At 39.1% G+C, this 20,976-nt stretch overlaps 1 protein-coding gene across 1 annotated transcript in view; it reads left to right on the forward strand.

Moving 5' to 3' along the window:
• The window catches only part of LOC139935955 (uncharacterized), a 28,989-nt gene that overhangs the window by 1,175 nt on the left and 6,838 nt on the right, over positions 1-20,976 (forward strand). The window contains exons 2-12 of the mRNA XM_071930620.1: positions 4,911-5,036; positions 7,850-8,035; positions 9,401-9,625; positions 10,217-10,528; positions 11,429-12,513; positions 13,474-13,777; positions 14,585-16,833; positions 17,381-17,835; positions 18,326-18,432; positions 19,278-19,399; positions 20,681-20,767. Coding sequence (XP_071786721.1) covers positions 4,911-5,036; positions 7,850-8,035; positions 9,401-9,625; positions 10,217-10,528; positions 11,429-12,513; positions 13,474-13,777; positions 14,585-16,833; positions 17,381-17,835; positions 18,326-18,432; positions 19,278-19,399; positions 20,681-20,767 — 5,258 coding nt within the window. The remainder of the gene's footprint in view (positions 1-4,910; positions 5,037-7,849; positions 8,036-9,400; positions 9,626-10,216; positions 10,529-11,428; positions 12,514-13,473; positions 13,778-14,584; positions 16,834-17,380; positions 17,836-18,325; positions 18,433-19,277; positions 19,400-20,680; positions 20,768-20,976) is intronic.

The raw sequence follows: 20,976 nt of genomic DNA on the forward strand, positions 1-20,976 counted from the left end.
TGGTCAAACTCCATTTCTGATGGGGATATGCAAGAAAAGTTTCTCAAGTACAAAGTCTCATGCCCAATGTCAGGAAAAGCCAATAAAAAATCCTGAGCTTGAAGAACATTAATTTAAGTTAAATTGCATTTCGATGGAACACAAGATAAAAAATTGGGATGGGCGGACCAAAGGAATTTTTTTTAAAGGAGATAATTTTGAGCAATGATTGCTCTGAATGGTCCCTTAATATCGTCGGTTTTCATTGATTGATCGAAGCACATGACATCCTGATTGGTTTGGTTTTGAGTGGTTGTCTAGCTCACTGGTAATTATTGCTTATTTAGAATATTAACCCGCTAAAGAAAAATCAAGGTTATTGTCTGAATTTGAATCTTGAAAATACTTAATAAACGGTCCAATCACTCTGCGGATTGTGTAACATCAAAGTTCTTGTCATTTTAATTTGCAAGGAAAGTTAGCTTTCATAATTTATTTTCTAGTTGAGTCAAAGAACCAAAAGGCAAGGGAAAGCTTAAAAGCTGAAATATCCTTGTTCAATTCACACTAGAATTTCCTTTTTTCCATCATTGAAACATTTGCATCAAAGTGACTTTTTTATTTTTTATTGTTAAGTTAGAACATCTAAAACATTTAAAAACTGTTAAAGGAACAAACATACTATTCTGTTTTGCATTTAAGGGGACAATTGTTCAAAGCCAAAGCATCATTATTAGATTCTTTCAAATGGTTAACCACAAATGTTTTACAGTAATTAACATCATACAAACAATTTGGATAGCTGTGAAGTAAGTGTGAAGCCCTCAAGTTCATCAAAACCCAACAGCAGATTTTTCTTAATTATTCATGCTTGGCCTTTATATAAAGTATATGTGCTAACTATTTACTCACAGGGCTTGTGAGCTGCCGTTGGATTCTGATAGATTTCTGATCCTTGATCTGTCTTTGTTAGTATTCTACCATAGAGGGAAGGGAAAAAACGAGCATTTACATACCATGTCATATTTTATCCACCTTTTTCTTGAGTGAATAAAGTAAATGTTTCTGGATCATGTGTTACTGAGGTGTTTTTTGTCAAGTCGGACTTGCTTTAAGACAAAAAGAAATTAGAGTAGGCTTTTGTAAACACAACGTTGAATGGATTCACCCATCTTGCTTATGTGCAAGGTGTTTCAAGTTTGTGGGTGTGATAATGACGTGTGTTTTAAAAGGCTACTTTTGAATTAGTAGTAGTACGGTGCCCTCGAGGGCCAGTAGTACCTGGCTAATATTGAGAGTAAGCGAAACTGTGATTCTTGGTTGTTAACTGTCACAATGCTGTTCGTGTTATGGCAGTCTTGCCTATATATATAACTGCTGCACCTGTGACCTGTGTTGTAGTTTTTACATCAACACAAAAACTCTTTCTGTCGCTTTTTTACAATGATATTGTCTTTAGGTGAAACTAGATTACATAGAAGTTTTTGAAATACTAATCGCGAAAAGATGTTTTAAATTTTTTTATCAGCACTGAATGCGGTTTCATTGTGATGTTAAATTATTTATCCTCTCTGCAAATTTTTATCTCACTATTCATATGAACTGTAAGATAACTACAAAATCGGACTTGATAAAGATAGTGTGCCATGTTAAGTAATGTGGATTTGTCAGTTTGTCTTTGTTTATTGTTTGTCTGTGTCATCTCAACAGTAGCATGTCCAGGATATTATCTAAAAGGAACCTTTGTGTGGAAAATACTATTAAGCAATTTGAGCTGAAGTTCAATAAATGAAAACAAAAATGAATGAAGTTTTGAAATTGTTAGTTCCTTGATCCGATACAGTCCTGGATGTGTGTGCTTTTGTCAGTTTTTATTTCACATGTTTGTTTCTGTTTTGTAGTCCACATTATTTGTCGAATATCGAGGCACTTCCAAAACATAAATAACTATTTAAGAACTTGAAACTTGAAACAACTGGCTCATCAGTGATAAACACAAATATCACTTAAACTTAAAAAGAGCTGCTTTTTGGAATCGCGTGTCTGCAACTCTACGAGCGAAAGTGAACCATCTAAACGGAGACTCCCCAAGTTCATCAGATGAGATGGGTGACCGACTGACCGTGTTCATGTACCTGTACTCTAAGCTGAAGTGAAGATAAGGCCGTTTTGGCAACATAACTGAAGAGGGATGACTTGGCAACTTGTGTCAGCTGGCAAAGGCAACCAGCGGCTTTCGGATTGCAGAATGCTATCATGTTGGGGATTTGATGCTGCGCTTCTTACAAACCTTGACTCTGGACTATTTAATGTTTTTTGTTGGTTGATACAGCTCTTGGTAGGTGGTTCAACATGCACATAAAAAACAAACATTTTAAATACAAAATGCAGATGAGGATAACTTGGGTTTGTTTTCAGTTAAAAGGTTTAACTTGATTTTCAAATTTATTCTTTGGTTGTCAAATCTTTTTAGAACAGAGAACTTGTAGTGCTGGAATTACATAATGAAGAAGTGACAAAGTCTCTGGATGAAAGAGCTTCATTTAGATGAGATGCTTTCTAAAAATTTAACGCTGCACCAAGATAAAGTTCATGCTTACAAATTTATGTAATTCCAGGGCTCAAGTAACTGAAAAAGAAAACGACTGAACGAAAGAAAGAATTTCTTCCTAGTACATGTAATCATTTCTTGTTTTAAATCATGATGATATGCATTTGTAAGCATTCATCCTGCGTATTGCATAAAGATTTAACTTTCAAAAACTTTCTATGGCTACACTGACTAACATAGTATTGAAATAATTGTCAAAGAACATGTCCTGCCAGCAGAACTTTCCCGTACATGAACTTGCAATTACCATGATAGTTATTTTGAATTTTGTTTGTTTCCTATCATGCCTTGTCAACACACACACAGCTCTGTGTTGCAGTCACTGTGCAGACATTCCTTTGTTTTTGTACACTGAAGAAAAATCTTATTCTTCAACACTGTAAACAACACTGTGTGGACCTGTGTATGTCCACATAGTGTCTAAAGTCCCTAGGACTCCTTTTGTTCTCGGTTCCTTACTTCGTACGTTGTTCTCGGGTCCTTACTTCGTGCGTTGTGTAAAAAAATGGGTACACATTAGAACTTGTTTAAATTTTCACAACAAATATGTTTTAATGTGACACGTTGAATAAAATAAAATAAAAATTGCACATTTAAAATTCTTGCTAAATTGTAACAAAGTTAAATCGTGTAAAATTGATGGAAGCGCATAATTCCTGAGAGGCTTTGTTCTTCATCATGTAGAGGATCCCTTGTGTTTGATTTCCAAAGCCAAATCTTGGGAGCTTTTAGATGATGATACTGCAAGCCTGTCATAGGTAGTTTTTCCATCTTAAATGTCACTTCTTCTGTGGATCGGAACTTTGCCAAAGGCACTGTTCAAAAAGGAAGAACTGCCCTACCTCACAATATATTTTGAGAGATTTTGGAAATTTTCAAAAAAAGGACAAAATCCCATTTATTTGCACAACAGTAAAACAATGGCAGCAATTGTGTCAATGTTGCAGGGAAATGTTCAATATAAGCCAAGCTTTGTAGCTGCTTGCCTAGCCTGTGGTTGGAGGGGGGAAAAAATAGACAATTTTCTTGCGGTTGTGGGGGGGGGGGGCATGCTGAATGTCAAGTGTCAGTACAGGCAGTCACAATTTAAATTATTTTAATGAGAAATGCGACTTGAATCACATTAACTTCACTTCAAGATGCAAGACTGTGTACTTGTGGAATGCTTTCATCTTGCTGTCACTGGTAATGAAGTCTTTCTAATCTGTACATTGGCTCTGTCTTGTCTCTTTCACATAACTCCTATTATTTTTGCAATTGTTTTTTTAGGAATCCATATGAGAACAATTCTGAATTGATATAAGTTAAAGACACTGGCCTCTGCCAGTGAAATCTTGCTCTAGTATATTTTGGCAAGTACTGATATATCTACTAACATCTTTGGTCTTTATTGAGAAGATGACCATGTTTTGTAAAAATATAAAAATTAACTAAATTCATTTGTAAATTTCATGGCGGCTTGTTTTTCAATGGTCAGTGAAAAGTGAATTAATTGAAAAGGCTCCTTTTTGAGTAATCACATTTCAATCGAATTCCTTTACAGGAAATTGGGAAACACTTCACAAATTTGTGGGCCTTGCTATTTACTTTTTTTGGTCTTTTTCCAATCACAAAGTTGTATTTTCGCTTCGGCAAAAACTGAAAAATGTGGTTAAAGCCAGATTCATACTTCCTGCGAATGCAATATTTTGTCGTCACAAGTTCGCTAGAGTAGAGATGTGTGAAAACAGCCATGCGATGTCGCTTCGCTTTCGCAGGAAGTATGAACCATGCTTAAAGGAACATGTTGCCTTGGATCAGACTAGTTGGTCTATAAAAAGCGTTTGTAACCGTTTACAAAAAATGCATATGATTGGAAAGATGTTTTAAAAGTAGAAAACAATGATCCACACAAATTTGCCTCGAAATTGTGTGGTTCTCCTTTTACTATGCGAACGAACAGGGTCGGCCATTTATGGCTGACATGTTAGTCGACGAGGTAAAGGGAAAACCGTGCAATTTTGAGGCATGTTTGTGTGGATCATTACAATACCTTTCTAACCATATGCATTTTATAACAAACGATTACAAGCGCTTTTCAAAGACTAACTCGACCGATCTGAGGCAACGTTTTCCTTTAATACTTTCAACTTGCAAATTACTTGAAATGTACTTAAAATTTAAATATAAGGGGGTTAACCATAATGTCGGAACATATGGCAAGATATTTTGATAAACCATTTGTACTGTTTCAAATACACATCAGAAAAAAATTTCTTGCTTGTGTTATTTTCATTAATTATGTGCGCATGTCATTAACCGTTTTTCTTAACCTATGCAGGCTAAACCATCAGAAAAGCTGCCAGTTCTCTACCTCATGGACTCCGTCATCAAGAACATGAAGAGCTCCTACCTTGAAGCATTTACCCCTAATATTGTACAAACATTCTGCGGAGTGTTTGAAAAGGTTAGATATGAACAGCCAAGTGGCGGTCAAAGTCTTTCCTTCAAGTTTTCCTTCAATTTGAAGATCGGTTACACCCCTATGTTTCGACACCCCTATGTTCGAACAATATGTTCCGACAACCTCGGTGTACTTTCCTCTTCTAACCCTGGAGCCCAAACACCAAAGCTCAGTTCATACTTCTTGCGAATGCAAATGCGATATAAATTTTGACTTTACAAATGCGCAACAAATACCTTGCATCAAATAACTTGTGCTCAGCTCCTGTGACGTCCGAGTATGTATCGCGTTTGCATTTGCAGGAAGTATGAACTGGGCTTAACCCTAACCGTATCGGATAAATCACAGTTTTTTTTTAAGGAACATTGGGTTGTCTGAACATAGGGGTGTCGGAATATAGAGCAGTCACCTAAAGATCCTAATTGAAATATTCTCAATTTTACCTAAACACATTGTTCTTAAAATCAATAAAGAATAGAACTTTAAGGAACTTATGTGCAGTGAACTGTCTTTGTCAATTGTAATTTTTTGCCATTTTTTGTATGTTATCATATGTATGCGGCTGTTGGTGGCGTATCCAGTAGAGGTCTGGGGGAAGTGATAGTATAAAAATGTTTTAACTTATACTTAAAATATTGAAATCTTATTGTCAACCCTTTGGAAAAATATACATCCCTCTCCCCATGCCCAGGGCCCAATTTCATAGAACTGCTTGAGCACAAAAAGTACCTAAGCATAACAAAGTATACTAAGCAGAATAAATTTACCAGCCAAACTACCATACAAACATATAATTAAATTTGTGACTGGTATCCCGCTCCTTTCTGCTTTGCAAACAATTGCTCAGCAATATTTTCTGCTTGAGGAGCTGTATGAAATTGGTCCTAGATCCTTGATACGCCCCTGGTGGCCCTATTATAATTGACATTTACTGGTGAGCTTTTTGTAGAAACCTTACTCGGTCGACCCTCGTCATAAAGAGCACTGTTAATAGAAGTTCTGCTTACAAAGAGACAATGACGAAGCCAGATTCTCATTTCTGCTTTTTATGGTGTTTTTTTTTGCTGACCTTTTATAACGACTAACCTATAAAGAGGCACTTTGGCCAGTCACAGTGACCCTGTAACGAGAGTTGACTGTACTAATACATATTTACTGCAGTATTTCCACTGGTCGATTCAAAATTGAAACCAAATTGACAGGATAAACTTGCAAGAATGCAGATCTCACACAATAAGGCAAGGACAAATTGACATTGCATGAGACGGGTGGTCCAAGGGCTGATTTAACTAAGCAATCAAATTCATTGCCAGTATCACCATAGTAATTGTGACATCACCATTTTCATAGCAACTACGATTTATTTGCAGTTACGATCAATCTTAGATCTTTGTGAAATCGGCCCCAGGCTAGGCATGATAGTTTGTAATGGAAAGGCAGGCCTGATGCGTCACAGAGGCATTGCCTGTGTGCCCTTGAAATTTTCCAGTAGAAATTAACATTTTTGTCATAGGGTGCTCTTTATCAGGGAGAAAATGCCATGGTGCCCTCGCCCATTCAAAAACGAAACGTACACTAGGCCTGGAAAGGCAAGGGTTTCAAGGTGTTTTCACCTTGTTAAAGGGAACCTTCACTGGAAAATTGTATATCTAGGGGCAATTGCCTCTGTTGCTTCTGTGAAGTATCAGGTCGTGGTCACTGGAAGCAGTCGGGTGGGCCAACTCGCATTCAAATGGACAGGGAAACACTGCTTTAGTTTACCATGTATGGTGATAGATCAATTGTAAAAGCTCTTGAATGTAGCACCCACAGATAGTTTTACTTCTAGATAGAGAAGACCACTTCGCTATTGTTAAGACTTCGTCTTTGTGCAGTCACACTCCTGAAACCCTGCCAATAACGCCAACTCTACAATTAATGTACCATAGTGTCGCACACAGTTCACTAAGCCTTTACTTTAGATTAAACAAAGGTATAGAGAAGACTTGATTGAAGACCCAGAGCTGTGTATTGATGAGAGTTGCAACATGAAGGGACCAGTTTCTCTTTAACACGCCATTGCTAGACTCTTTTCCCTGTCCAATTTTAACACAATTTAAAAAAAAAAAAGAGGAAATTGCACTAATAGCAATTTCCTTTCTTATTATTAAATGCCAGTCAAGACGGCACATTGTGTTAATATGTTGTTGCAACCCTCTCAATACACAGCTCTGCTTTGTGTCGGCACAGGTAAAACGTGCTTAGCAGAATAAGATTGCTTTGTAACGAAATTTGCCGAGCAGTACTCTGCTAAGCTTTATGAAATTGGGTCTTTCATTTAGCTACTTTAAAACGGAAAAGATAAGTTAGAAGAATTGTCTGCCAAGTAAAACTCTGAGTCGCATACAGTATATGTGCTGTATTATCTTGGTCATTAACGAATTGGTTTATACATTTTTTATTCTGAGCAAGTTTTCATATGCTAAGCTAGTTCGCGTTCTGAGGAGCTCTTTGAAATTGACGGCAGGGTATTATAAATGCAACCTTTTAGGCTGGAAAAGCTCCTATTGTTATCGACAAAAACCAAGTTAATTGTATGTCCCATGTGGTTGCAGTCAAGGTTGTACAACGGTTGATTTAAATCAAATGTACAATGTTCTCTTCTATTGCCCAGCATGAGTGTACAAATACTGCCTGCCTGAAGTTCAGGCTATGTGGCTGTCATGTGTAAAAGGTCTATGAGATCATTACCCAGCGTTTAAAATCCATTTCATTTTAAGTTGTCAATCCATATATTGAAATTGATTAATTTGCCCCCCTGTGACCAAATACAATAGGTTGACGAAAAAACAAGACAGTCTCTATTCAAGTTGAGGATGACCTGGAGCAGTTTCTTCCCTCCCAAGAAGCTCTATGCTATGGATCTTAAAGTCAAGGAGCTAGACCCAGCATGGCCAGTAGTGGCGGACCCAACAGCGAGCAAGCATTCAGCTATTCATGTTAACCCAAAATTTATTAAAAAGGTATTGAAAAAAAAGGGTATTTTTTGTTTAGTTTGTTTTTAATAACAAATTTCGACTAGTATTATTTCACATATTTATTAAAGTTCTTCTTTAAAAATGTATAATTTATAGATGATCATATTTTTGTGTACAAATTATGGTGTGTTATTAATATCAACTTGTTTCTTCTGTTTCCAAGTGCCTGTTTTATTGATAAATATAATAATCTATAAATTTACTGTTTTATAATAAACAAAATCGTATGTAGTGATTTCAATGTCGTGTAGAGATAAATTTAATCTTTTCACTTTTAAAGGGGACACGTTGCCATGGATTGAGTGTTTGGGTTAAACTAACTGTACAAATTATTTGAAAGCGTTTAAATGAATATGGTTTGAAAGATCTTTTTAAAAGTAAAATATAATGATTCACACAAATATGCCTTGATGTTGTGTTTTTTATTTTACTTAGCGAACTAACAGGGTCTGCCATTTTGTAAAATCATTTTGTTTACTCTACAAAAAGTTTTTGAGATATTTATGTTGGTAGTTATATTCTGCGTAAAAAACATCTTTGCAACCATATTCATCTCACATAGACAAAAGGGGGTTATTCCTGCTTTTAAGGGGGAAGGGGTAGTGGGGAGGGGGTCAAACAGATGGTGAACTGGAATAAAGGGATCAGTGTCGTGATTTAAGAGATGCTTGTAAATGACAAGTTTACACACCACGAGTTCTCCAAACCCCTCTTCCCCCCCCCCCCTTCCCGACCGCAAACCTAAAACAGTTCTGAAGACACTCGTCATGATTTTGACGTGTTCGTCTGTATTACCTAGCGTTGAGAAACGGTTATAAATGGCATTTCTAGTTTTACAAAATGGGGGTCGACCATTTTGACCCCGAAGCCTCGATTCGTTTTGAATGAAAAGAAATGAGGTTATGGGTTGATGGTCCGCTTTTGGCTACAATTAAGTTTTTGTTCTGAAATGAATATGGTTGGAAAAATACTTCAAAAAGTAGAATGTAATGATCCACACAAATATCCCTTGAAACTGGGGTTTTACTTTGTGAACTGCCATTTTGTAGAACCATTTTTTAGTCCACAAAATTACAAACCATATTAATTAATTCATGAGGTAAAAGCAAATATCAAGAGATGTTTTATGTGGATCGTTATGTTGTACTTCTAATTATCTTTCCAACCAAACTCATCTTTCCAACCAAACTCATCTTTCCAACCAAACTCATTTCAAAACAATACTATTTTATAGCCCAAAGCGCCGAAGGCAACGTGTCCCTTTAATAGTGCAATAATATTGATCAAGGTTATTGATTCAAAGTGGACCTATTGATTGATCCAGAAAATCCCATCCTTTCCCACCTCTAGCCTAGTTCGGAAACACCAAAGCCAGCCGAGCCAAAGGTAGTTCAATCTGTTCCTAATGCAGCACAGACGGCAGTCGCAGAGGCAGAGTTGAAGAAGAAAGAGAGTGAACGGCAGGAGATGGAGATGAGGCAGCAACTCATCAAGAAGCAGGAGCAACTTCTTCAATTGCAGCAGAAAAGATTAGAGTTTGAGCTTCAGCAGACGCAGAGCAAGCTGGAAGAACAGGTAAGCATGGAGGCAGGCCTGTATGCTTCGTTTTTGAAGGGGCAAGGGCACCAAGGCATTTTCTCCTCGGTATAGGGCACCCTATGAGGAAATTGTGAATTTCTAATGGAGTATTTCATGGGCACCAAGGCAATGACCAGGGGGCATGGAGGCAATCTCCTTCAGTATCGGGCCTGTAGAGGTGTCTGAGGAAGTGAGAGAGTAAGATGATTACCCAGCAGGGCCCAATCTCTCAAAACTAAGAAAAACATCTTGTCGGGCTCAGAAAAAAATTGTGCTAAGCAGGAATAAGTTACCAGCCAAAAGACCTTAAGTTACCACAGTCTTTGCAACTGATACCCCACTTGTATTTTGCTTTATGATGAAAAAATTTGCTTGGTGGTATTTTCTGCTAAACAGCTTTATGAGATCGGGCCCGGATGAGGTTCTTGAAAAAGGGAAGGTTCCAAAGCAGTTGGTTCCGGGTGCATAGTACTCATCAGTGTTAATGTTACCATATTTTTTCGGTCAGTTTAGACTCTTAAGGATTACTTGACTTATTTCTCCAGAAATATTTACAAACGAATGTTTCCTTTTTAAAAATAATTTTAGGCTCTGGAGCTGAAGCAGAAGAATGAGCAGCTTCTCATGCAGCAGCAGGCCCTTCAACATCAGGCAGCAGCAGCCGCAACAGCAGCAACATGGCCTGGTGGCATGCCTGTACAGCCCCCGATGTGGCCAGGTGCACCCCAAGGAGTGCCTGGTCATGGCTCTCCTATGGTACCACAAGGGTTTATGATGCCACCGTTCAATCCAGCCTTACCGATGCCACCGATGACATCTGCACCACCACAGCAGCAACAGATGGTGGCCCCTCCTATGCAGTCGGTTGTACCCATGCAGCTGGTGCCTCCAGTTCAACAGGTGGGTTAAATTTGTGTTCAAGTATTAAAGGCAGTGGACACTATTGGTAATTACTAAAAATAATTATTAGCATAAAACCTTACTTGGTAACGAGTAATGGGAAGAGGATGATAGTATAAAACATTGTGAGAAATGGCTCCCTTTGAAGTCATGTAGTTTTTGAGAAAGGTAATTTTTAACGAATTTGATTTTGAGACCTCAGATTTAGAACTTGAGGTCTCGAAATCAAGCATCTGAAAGCACACAACTTCCTTCGACAAGGGTGTTTTTTCTTTCATAGTTATCTCGCAACTCCGATGACCAATCAAGCTCAAATTTTCTCAGGTTGGTTATTTTATGCATATGTTGAGATACACCAAGTGAGAAGACTGATCTTTGACAATTACCAATAGTGTCCAATGCTTAAACTGGTTTTGGGTTGCATGCTATAGCATGCCTGGAATTATATGGAGGCAATGGCCTCTGTTGTTCCTCTATTGTCCTTGTAATGGTGTACTTTCCATAAGACTTCATGATTTTTGAGGGAGAGCTCTTCGGGTTTGCAACCTATTGCAAAATAAAATGGCCTTGCTTACTCAAAGAAGAAACACCAGACGGGCTCTTGGCTTCCCTTTAAAAATAGAGAATACATACACAGTTGACTGTCATTACAACAAGGTCTCGGGGCACTGGCCAAATTATCTCTAGAGTAACCGGTAAAATTGACATAACGAAACGAAGCTCGTGTTTTACGAGAGATTTTACAATCCAACTAGACTCTATATTTTCACAGCTCTTTACAAAATCTGAGCTTGAAAGGATTCAAGTTTCTGTGTTCATTTGAAAGGAGCTGGAGTTTGAACCAATGATTTAACAACTCAATGTTTTCATGCTGTTATTCTATTTATTCTGATATTCCAGGGAACCATGCCGGTTAGCCGTGATCCTCGTCTAGCTCGTGATCCTAGACTAGCCCGCCGTGATCCAAGGCTTCGTGGGATCCCTGATCAACCTCCCGCACCTGCTGCGATACCTCCAACACCTGTTGCTGTTGCAGCTGTCCCGCCAGTCCAAAGCAAAGTACAAGAGATAACCCTGACAGCAACCACTTCACAAAATGCAGTAACCTCCAATACCCAACCTGCCTCTTCAGGTTCAAATCATCAGTTGAAGAGTACAGTGACTATTGCAGCGTCTCAACCTGTTAAATCCACGCCAAAGAGTCCCAAGAAAGCTGATGACAAGAAGGTTGATCTGAAAAAGGAAGCAAAGCCTGAGGAGAAGAAGGATAGCAAACCCGAAACCAAGCCGCAAGACACAAAAGTGAATGTGGAACCAAAATCTAAATCTGAAGGAGCTGCTAAGCAGGAAAAAACCAAAGAAACCAAATCTAGTGAGAGGTCACCCCGCAGGTCAAGTGATGAAAAGCACGATACTAGCAAAAGTAGAGACAAACCCTCCAGAGAACCAGAGCGAAGAACAAGCAGGGACTCCAAGAAAGATTTTGATAAGCGAGATAGCTGGTCGAGTAGGGATAGGGACAGCAGGGAGAGAGATAGGGACAGGGTAAAAGACAGACTCCCCAGCAGCAGAGATCTACCAAGAATACCGCGTCGTAGAATCAGATCACGATCTCGCTCCCGGTCAAGATCCCCAGTCTCTAGATCACGGTCCCCACGAGGATCAGACAGGAATCGCACAGCTGCGAGACGAGGCAGCAGAGTGGATGAGTTCGGCCGAGACATACCACGCCCCGCTAAAGAAACAAAAGAAGAGAAGAAACCTGAAGCCCCGAAGAAAGACATTGACGATAGAAGTAAAGCCCGACGCACGAGTAAAGAAAACTTACCGGAATCAAAAGAAGACAGTAAATCGAATAAGGGAAAATCTGAGAAGAGGAGATCACCTTCTAAGACTTTGGATAAAGATGCTGGCAAACAGTCTGAGACTAAGGAAGAAGCTCCAAGTAAGCGTCCTCGCATGGATGAAGAAAAATCTTTCAAAGAGTAAGTCGATTCAAATATTTAAGGTGCTTTCAAATACAAAACGTTGGAAATAGATTTGTGACTGGCTGGGGTAAAACCTAAAACTTTGACCCAACTTAAAAAAATTAGGGTCTTGAGTAGTTTAATTCTCAAGAATTGTTCCTTAATTTGATACCAGATTTGGCAAATGACAAGGATGTTTTTTTCTTCTTTGTAACAAACATTTGGGTTTGCTATTTTTTGTCATAATGAATGAAAATGCGGTTTTCAGATACAGTTTCTTTTTTGTGATAAAATGCATAAATTTCACTTTGATTTTGATTCTGATGAAGCCAGTCACTTGTGACTTTTATCCTCATGAATCAGAAAGTAATTTTTGAACTATTTAATTGACAATCCGAACCTGATTTGCCAATTCTTGGATGACAGTTTCTGTCAAATATTTGGAGGAATGGAACTTAAATCTTCTACTTTCTTTGTGTTTATGTCAGTATGTTGAAAACCATGGAACTCAAGTTCTTGTGTCTGGCAATTTTCTCTTTTTTAAGTATATGTACATGTCTATAAATAAATCATGCATTGTGTGCAATGTGTTGTGCCCAATCTTATGCAAATACATGTCAATCAATGGACATGAAAGTGAAATCGAGTGGCTGTTTCAGCCAAGTCACTTTTCGAAGGAATTTTGAAAGTGAAATAAGCTCTGGGGTATTTTGCAACAAAAAAACACTGGAAAAAGCCCCTCAAAATTAGTAAATAGCATGTTAGCTCAATTTCATAGAGCTGCTTTCAAAACTCAAAATGTAGCTTGCGTCAACAAAATTATATTATAAGTCCAATGATAATGTCACACATACAATTTGTGTCTGGCATCCTGCTCATTTTTGCTCAGCAACAATTTGTTAAAAGCAATATTTTATAGAGAAAATTGTTGTTGTTTTTCTGTGCGATAATGCTATGACATTTTTCATTCTGTACCAGTGAGAACAAACCAGATGACAGAGAAACTAAAGACACAAAGAAACCTGACCGCCGATCAGACAACAACCATCCTAAGAGGATAACTGAAGGCATACCACCACTAATGCAACGAGGCCCACCCAGGTTACTCTTAGATGCCATGGACTGGAGTAAAGACCAAGGACAGGATAGACTGGCCGGTAGGAGGCCAATGGTATCCCCAGGAGGTAGAGACAGAGTGCCAAGACGACGCCTCAGCATCGACCCTTCAGTCAGCATCCCTAAGGAACTCTCACTGGAAAAGCATGCCTTCATCTTGAAACAGGTACGTGGGAAGTACAATTTTTGCATGTCGGTGCAATAAACATTATCTTCCAGTACGCGCTAATCCTCCAATCAAATGCTCGAACGGGAGTGTGATATCAGACGATAACCTACTCCCAGTTTTTTATATAGCACACTGCATATTGTGAGTGCAAACAGTCAGTGCAAAAATTACATTCTAAACTTAGCGTGTGCAAAACCAAAAAACAAAAGTTTAACCTAACCACATTGACTTAATGAGGCTGGAAGATAAATTTGTTTGGCCTCAATGGATATGGGACGCAGAAGCACTATATTTTTCAGATTTCACTCAAACGATTTTTGTACGATTCAACCAAGCAAAAAGGTTGTATCTAAGCACATTGTTTTGACAATTGAAACTCACACCAAAATGTTGTATCTCAGCGCAACGTTTTGGCAATTTCAATGTTTTTGCACCGACAGGACAAGCAGTGATTGCATCAAAATGAAGTTAACTAGTCGTGCTACAAGGTCTGCTAGATCTCACTTGCTGGTAGAACCTAGATCAATAACATTTGATACAGAGACTGTGCTTTTGCCAAAGCTGAGCCTGCCCTATGGATTAAGCTCCCTGTTACACTTAAATACAAAATAACATCACCCAACAACTCCAAGATGGAACTAAAAGCACACTTTTCCACATAAACATATATATGGGTTTAATATAGTATTTTATGTTCATTTTCATTTTTATCATTTAATGTTTTCTTTCTGTATAGGCGCCTTGATTGGTTTTCTGGAGAAGTGCTCATTATAAGTCCATATCATTGTTATTATGTCTTTGCAGGCCGAAAAGCAGCTTCATTCTGGAGAGTTGACGCATCGCGAACATCAAGAACTTCTTAAAGAGCTGTTTAACCTACATCAGTTCCAGAGGCAACAGAAGGATGATCAGCATATGTTTGACCACCCTCTTGATCCTCATGAAAGAAGGCCATATCCAGAGGATCTGAGAAACTCTCATGACCCAAGACATTCGCTGGAGAAAGACATCGATCACCGAAGGTTTCCAGTTCAGGATATTGACATGAGAGTTTTCGACCCTAGCCATATAAGAATTGGATCCGAGTCGAGCGGTAAAGAAACAACAGGATCTGAATCGGAAGCAATTGATCAAATGCAAGTCGGGGACAAAGATGAGAGAAACAGGGCTGCCTTGCCGAAGGATCGCGATGATAGAGTCCGTGATGTGCCTGGTGAAAAACCAATGGAACGTCCATCTGCACCACTGAAGTCTATTCTCAAGACTAAGTCTATTCTCAAGAATAAGAAGAAGCCTGTTCTTGAGATTGAGAGTCCGATGTCACCTGAGCCTGAAGAGCAGAAAGGAAATGATTCCAAAGTCAAAACAGTTGGCGAGGCTTCCTCTGATGCCACCGAGGACACAGAGAAGTCCCAGGAGAAAGAACTTGTGGATTTGACAAAAGACGAAGATCATCTTGATGCTGCAAGCCCGCAACCAGAAAGTGTTACAGCTGTAGAAAATCCAGTTGTTGAGGCTTCGGAAAAGGTTCAAGGAAAGAAAAAGAGGCAGAGGAAGAAAAAGAAGGGCAAGGGATCTGAAGCTGAAGTTCAGATAGAGATATCACAGTTTGAAGAAAACCTGGCAATCAAACCTCCAACATTTGATGAGAAGAAAATCCAACCACTAATGGATATGGATGAACGTAGAAACTTGACTGATAATGAACCTGTGAACGTTCTTCCTGCTCCATTTAGAGAAGCAGATGATGTTGTGGAGCTTTTCCCAGCAGGTGGAGATCGAGATGAACGACGTGGTCCACCAGGCAGTGACCCAACCAGAGAAAGTCATCCAAGAGATCCCCGACTCCGGAAAACTTTTATTGAAAACCCATCTAGAGATAGACCACCAGGACCAGACTCATTAAGAGAAGGTCCATTCAGGGATGGTCCATTCAGAGATGGTTTGCCAAGAGACCACCCTTACAGAGGTAGGTTTCCACAGGACAGTGGCAATAGAGATAGTCCACCAAGGGATGGTCTATTTAGAGGTGATCTACAAAGAGGTCATCCAATGAGAAGCCCTCCAAGGGAAATACCATTCAGAGATCGTCCACTTCGAGAAGGTCTACCACGGGGAGGAATTGTATTTAGAGATGGTCCTCCTAGGGAAGGGTTATCAAGGGAAGAATTTCACAGAGATCATCCATCAAGAGAAGGGCAAAGAGAAGTTGCTTTCCGAGACGGAGCTCTTAGAGATGGTCCTCACAGAGATGTACCTCCTAGAGATGGACCCTTCAGGGATGGTCCTAGAGAAGGCTCCTTTAGAGATGGTCCACCAAGAGAAGGGCCTTTTAGAGATGGTCCTCTAAGAAATGCTCCATTCAGAGAAGATCCCAGAGATCGAGAAGGTAATTTCAGAGAGGGACTAATGAGAGTTGGTCCGGGATCGGAAGGCCCTTCAAGAGATGGTCCAAACAGAGAAGGGAGATTTAGAGAGGATCCCTATTGGGATGGTCCACATCGTGAAGACCAATTTAGAGAAGGTCATCCAAATAGAGGCTTTAGAGATGGTCATCCACCAAAGGATGGTCATCCAGCAAGAGATTTACCTTTTCGAGAAGGAGTACAAAGAAACGGCCCTTTCAGGGAAATGCAACCTACAGAGGGACGCTTAAGAGGTCAGTTTAGGGATGGTCCTCCAAGGGAAGGTCCTGGAAGAGAAGGCCCCTTCAGAGAGGCACCACCAGGAGAAGGTTCCATCAGGAGAAGCCCGCCAAGAGATGAACAATTTAGAGAGGGTGATCCTAGACATCTAGCCAGAGGTAACCCTCCAAGACATCCAGGGGAGCATTGGGACCAGAGACAGGGACCTCCACCTGACATAAGAGAAGATAGATTCCATGGACCCCCAATTGAGGCAAGAATGAGGTCATTGGCTGATGACGTGCCTGGACGAGATCTACCTCCAAGGGAGATGTTTGTAGCTGGTGAAAGAGGTCCCCCACGACAAGAGGATTCTAGAAACCTTGAAGGAATACGTGACAGGGATGAACGCCAGCCACCAAATCAAGAGTAAGAACTATTTCCAGGTGTTTTCAATTTACAAAAATGCATCTGTTACTAATCAAATGTTAAAATGACTGCTTATTAGGGAGAAATTAGTGGATACAATGGGAAACTGCTTTCTCAAAGATTCACAAGAACTTGGAAGCTACAAGGAATGTCAAAAAGGGGCTCTTCATAATTTCCAAAAACAGTAGTCAGCAATTTTACTTGCAATCAGATGACCGTAAGTTCTTCAACACAAAAAGTGCCTTTCAGATTGCCAACTGCCAACTATTATTTTGTAATTTTTTAGCAATTTTTCTAGATTTGCTTTTGTACATAGCTTTTTTAGACTGTTTTGTGGCAATGCTGCACTTTAAAAGTAATATTCAGGCGTAATATTCTATTGATTTCCACTGACCTTGGGAAAAATCAGTAAAACTGTTGTAAGTCTTGAAAAGTCTGTTATTAAACCCTTCACCAGGTGTACATGTTGGTCAGCTCTTTTAGTCAATAAAAATGTTCCTGCTTTTTCAAAATATCATACCTGTATTACTATTATCATATTTTCTAGACTTCCGATGCAAATGTTACCTCCTCAACCAGTGGAACTACAACACATGGACGGACCCTCAGTGCTTGTATCGCAGGCTCCAGGTCCCCATCAGCAGCACCTTGCTCTACCATCTGGATTAGCGCCGCACCTCGTCCGACATCCCATGCACCCGCAGGGTCTCGATGCAGCCCGCCACTTACAACCAAACATGTACCCAGGGACGAGTGTCGCCATGAACGTGCCAAGACCTGAATTCATTGGGATGGGACAGCGGCCACATTTACAGCAGCAACAGGCTCCGCTAATGTTGCAAGGGCTTCAGGGTCTGAATATTCCAGGAGGTCTTGGTCAAGTGATTGCTGGCATCAATCCAGGACAGTTTCTCGGCCCACGGGTCATGCATGGCGTACCTCAACCTGGTCAGATGATGCATCCGGGAGCGCCTCATCTTATGCATGCAGACAATTCTAGGGGTAAGTTTCTCATTCTTAGAGGTGGGGGGAAAGGGGATGTAACTTCTATTCTTACCATTGGTGACATATGTACAATCAGTTGTGAAAAATCTCTATTATTTAAGAAACAAAGTCCTAACAAAACTTTTTGCACTCTCAGTTAAATATTGAATAAATTATTTTAAGGAGAGTTTGTTTTGAAGATGAGCTTTTTAATGCCTCTGCAGGAACATTTAGGATTGTTCATATATTAACAGTTTTGTGAACAGACTTTCAAGACGGCCAATTACAGGCGTGATAGTCTTCGCACTAACGTCTGATTTTTTATTTTTGTGCCCTAAAAAAAAATCAGAAAAACTTTTATTAAATAGCCTGAAAAGTCTAATAAACCCAACACCATATGAACAATTTAGTCAGCCCTTGTGCTCAAAAATAACTTTTTCCAAGGACCAAATATCATGCATGCAATTAGTGTAAATAATATCCACCCAAACTATTCCGTCTTAAACAGGCCCACCACCTCAGCAAGGAGGACAGGTAGATGTTAGCTCCCTGTTGGCCAAGTTGGTCGCTACAGGAATTCTTCCATCAACTAGGAGTGACTCGCCTATGACAGCAGTAAGTTTTGTCAATTGATTCCTTTTCCTACATTGTAATCAGCATGCTATGTTCTAAAAAAAATCGTAAAATGTACTCCTGGATACTCAAAAAGCTGGCAAAAAATATAATCTTTATATATCGCAAAACCTTTTGAGCTATATTGAAACGAAAGGGAATAAAAGACCATGTCTCTTATAGCAACTTATAACAGGCAGGGTCTTTGCCATGTTCAATGGTCATGCATAGGCGTGCATGCTTATATACTAAACATGGTCATGTGATCTCCTTTTGACCAATCCAATTGAACTGTATTGAATTATTTTTAGCATGTACTTAAAGGCAGTGGACACTATGGTAGTTGTCAAAGACTAGCCTTCACAGTTGGTGTATAGCAACATATGCATAAAATAACTAACCTGTGAAAATTTGAGCTCAATCGGTCATCAAAGTTGGGAGATAATAATGAAAGAACAAAACACCCTAGTCACACGAAGTTGCCTGCGTTTAGATGGTTGATATCGAGACCTCAAGTTCTAAACTTGAAGTCTCGGAATCAAATTTTTGGAAAATTGCGTAGCAGTCTATCTCAAAAACTACTCCAAAACTACTCCACTTCAGAAGGAGCCGTTTCTCACAATGTTTTATACTTCCAACCACTCCCCATTACTCTTTACCAAGTGAGGTTTAAGGCTATTAATTATTTTGAGTAATTACCAATAGTGTCCACTGCCTGGAAGTGCTTTATTTTCTTTGCCACACTTGTATACACCAGGCTATCTTTTAATACTATATTTTAATCAACCTCAATGGAAAAAAAAGTAAAATGAATATTCTTTAACATTTAAAGTGAATTGTTTTCCCAGGGAACAGGAACACCACCCCCTATTGCTCCTCAAGAAGGATTTGATGCAAACGCTGCCCAGGCAGAGCTAGATGAAGACCTTATGGTACCTGAACTTGGACTGTATCCAGAGGAACTCAAATGGTAAGACAACTATCGGGTTTTTTAAATAAGAAGCTTGCCATAAAACTCTGCCACTTGATACACTCATTGACAAATCAAAACATGGAATACGCCCCAACGTTTTTTATGAAATGCCACCATGTGTTTTGTTATAACTTGTAAACAAGTTAGTGGCCTGACGTTTCGATAAAACTCAGGCCCTTAACTCATTGACCAATGAAAACTTAGAATGCATGCCAAAAAGGCTGACGAAACGGCACCATGTTGTTTTTTTTTGTTTTTTTTGTTTTTGTTTTTTTTTCATAATATGTAAACAAGTTAATGGCTTGACATTTTGATCCTAGCAGAGTCCTTCTCATTTAGCCTTCTGGAAAGACTCTGCTAGGAGTGAAACGTCGCAGTTTGCATCAGCTATTTCTATTTTCTCGAAATGTAAATAAGTTTCAGCCATTAAGGTTGCTGTTATGGGGGCAACCAACTGCAACGCTAGCAAAAGGATTGCTTTGATAGCTCAAAACAGATTTTTGAAACACTGGCTTAATGTTCCGTGTACAAAACGCTTAAATTGAGAAGACTCACGGAGTATATTGTTTGAAACATCCAGACCAAACTGGTTCTTCTCAGAACCAACATTTCTCCCAAAAGAGTTGTGTACATGGTTGTACCCTCAAGTTTACTACTACAGTCTTTCTTATGATCCACACCATACAAAGCATATATTTTGCATTCATTATGAGGGTTCCCCACATCCTGTATTAGTTTGTTTATCTTATATTGTTTTCTCAAATTTGTTTTCCCATTTTTGCCATCATTGGTTTTGTCATCTGTTCAGTTTTTAACTGCTAGGGCCACCCAGCTGGTTTATTCCATAGTGGGGTTTCAATGTATAAGAGGGTTCCCACAACACCCTGTGAATTTTTTTGTGTTTTTTAGTGGTTTATCTAATCAATATTTTTACTTATTGTTGTCTTCTGATATAATGTTCCTATGTACCCCGTGGTGGTGCAATTTTATGTATTTTATCTCTGCAATTGTTATCAATATTTTTACCTTGAAATGCCACATTAATTAGCTTCGTGCTGCCAGTTGTTTTTTTAATAAAAATGAATGAATGAATGCATGAATGAAAAAGCTTCAAACACTATGTACAACTTTCAGCAGTAGTCGTATATAGCCAAAGCCAATTTGGATATTGCCCTTATAGACAGCTAAGCAAACTTGGCATAATACATGAAACCAATTCAAATCATTTTGTGAAACTATACCATTATTAAATCCCATCGAATGTTTCTTTCCTTGCAGTCGCTATGAGGGCGTCATTAATCGTATCTATACAGGGACACAATGCTCGTCTTGTGGTATGCGCTTTGTCATTGATGAAATGGACAGGTAATTATAAGCCTTCTCCCCTTGTCTTCACAACTCTAGTTTATAACTCCAAAGAAGCTTCTTAAAGCAAAATTTTTCTCTGTATTTTGGTCACATTGATCTTAATATGCCTTCAACAGAGCTGTGTATTGAGAGAGTTGTGACACAGAGGAACCAGGTTTTTTTTGGTCATGTTGCTGGACGCCATTTTCTGTCCAAATTTAGTCTGG

Source organism: Asterias amurensis, chromosome 4, assembly GCF_032118995.1.
Source record: "Asterias amurensis chromosome 4, ASM3211899v1".
Lineage (NCBI taxonomy): Eukaryota > Metazoa > Echinodermata > Asteroidea > Forcipulatida > Asteriidae > Asterias > Asterias amurensis.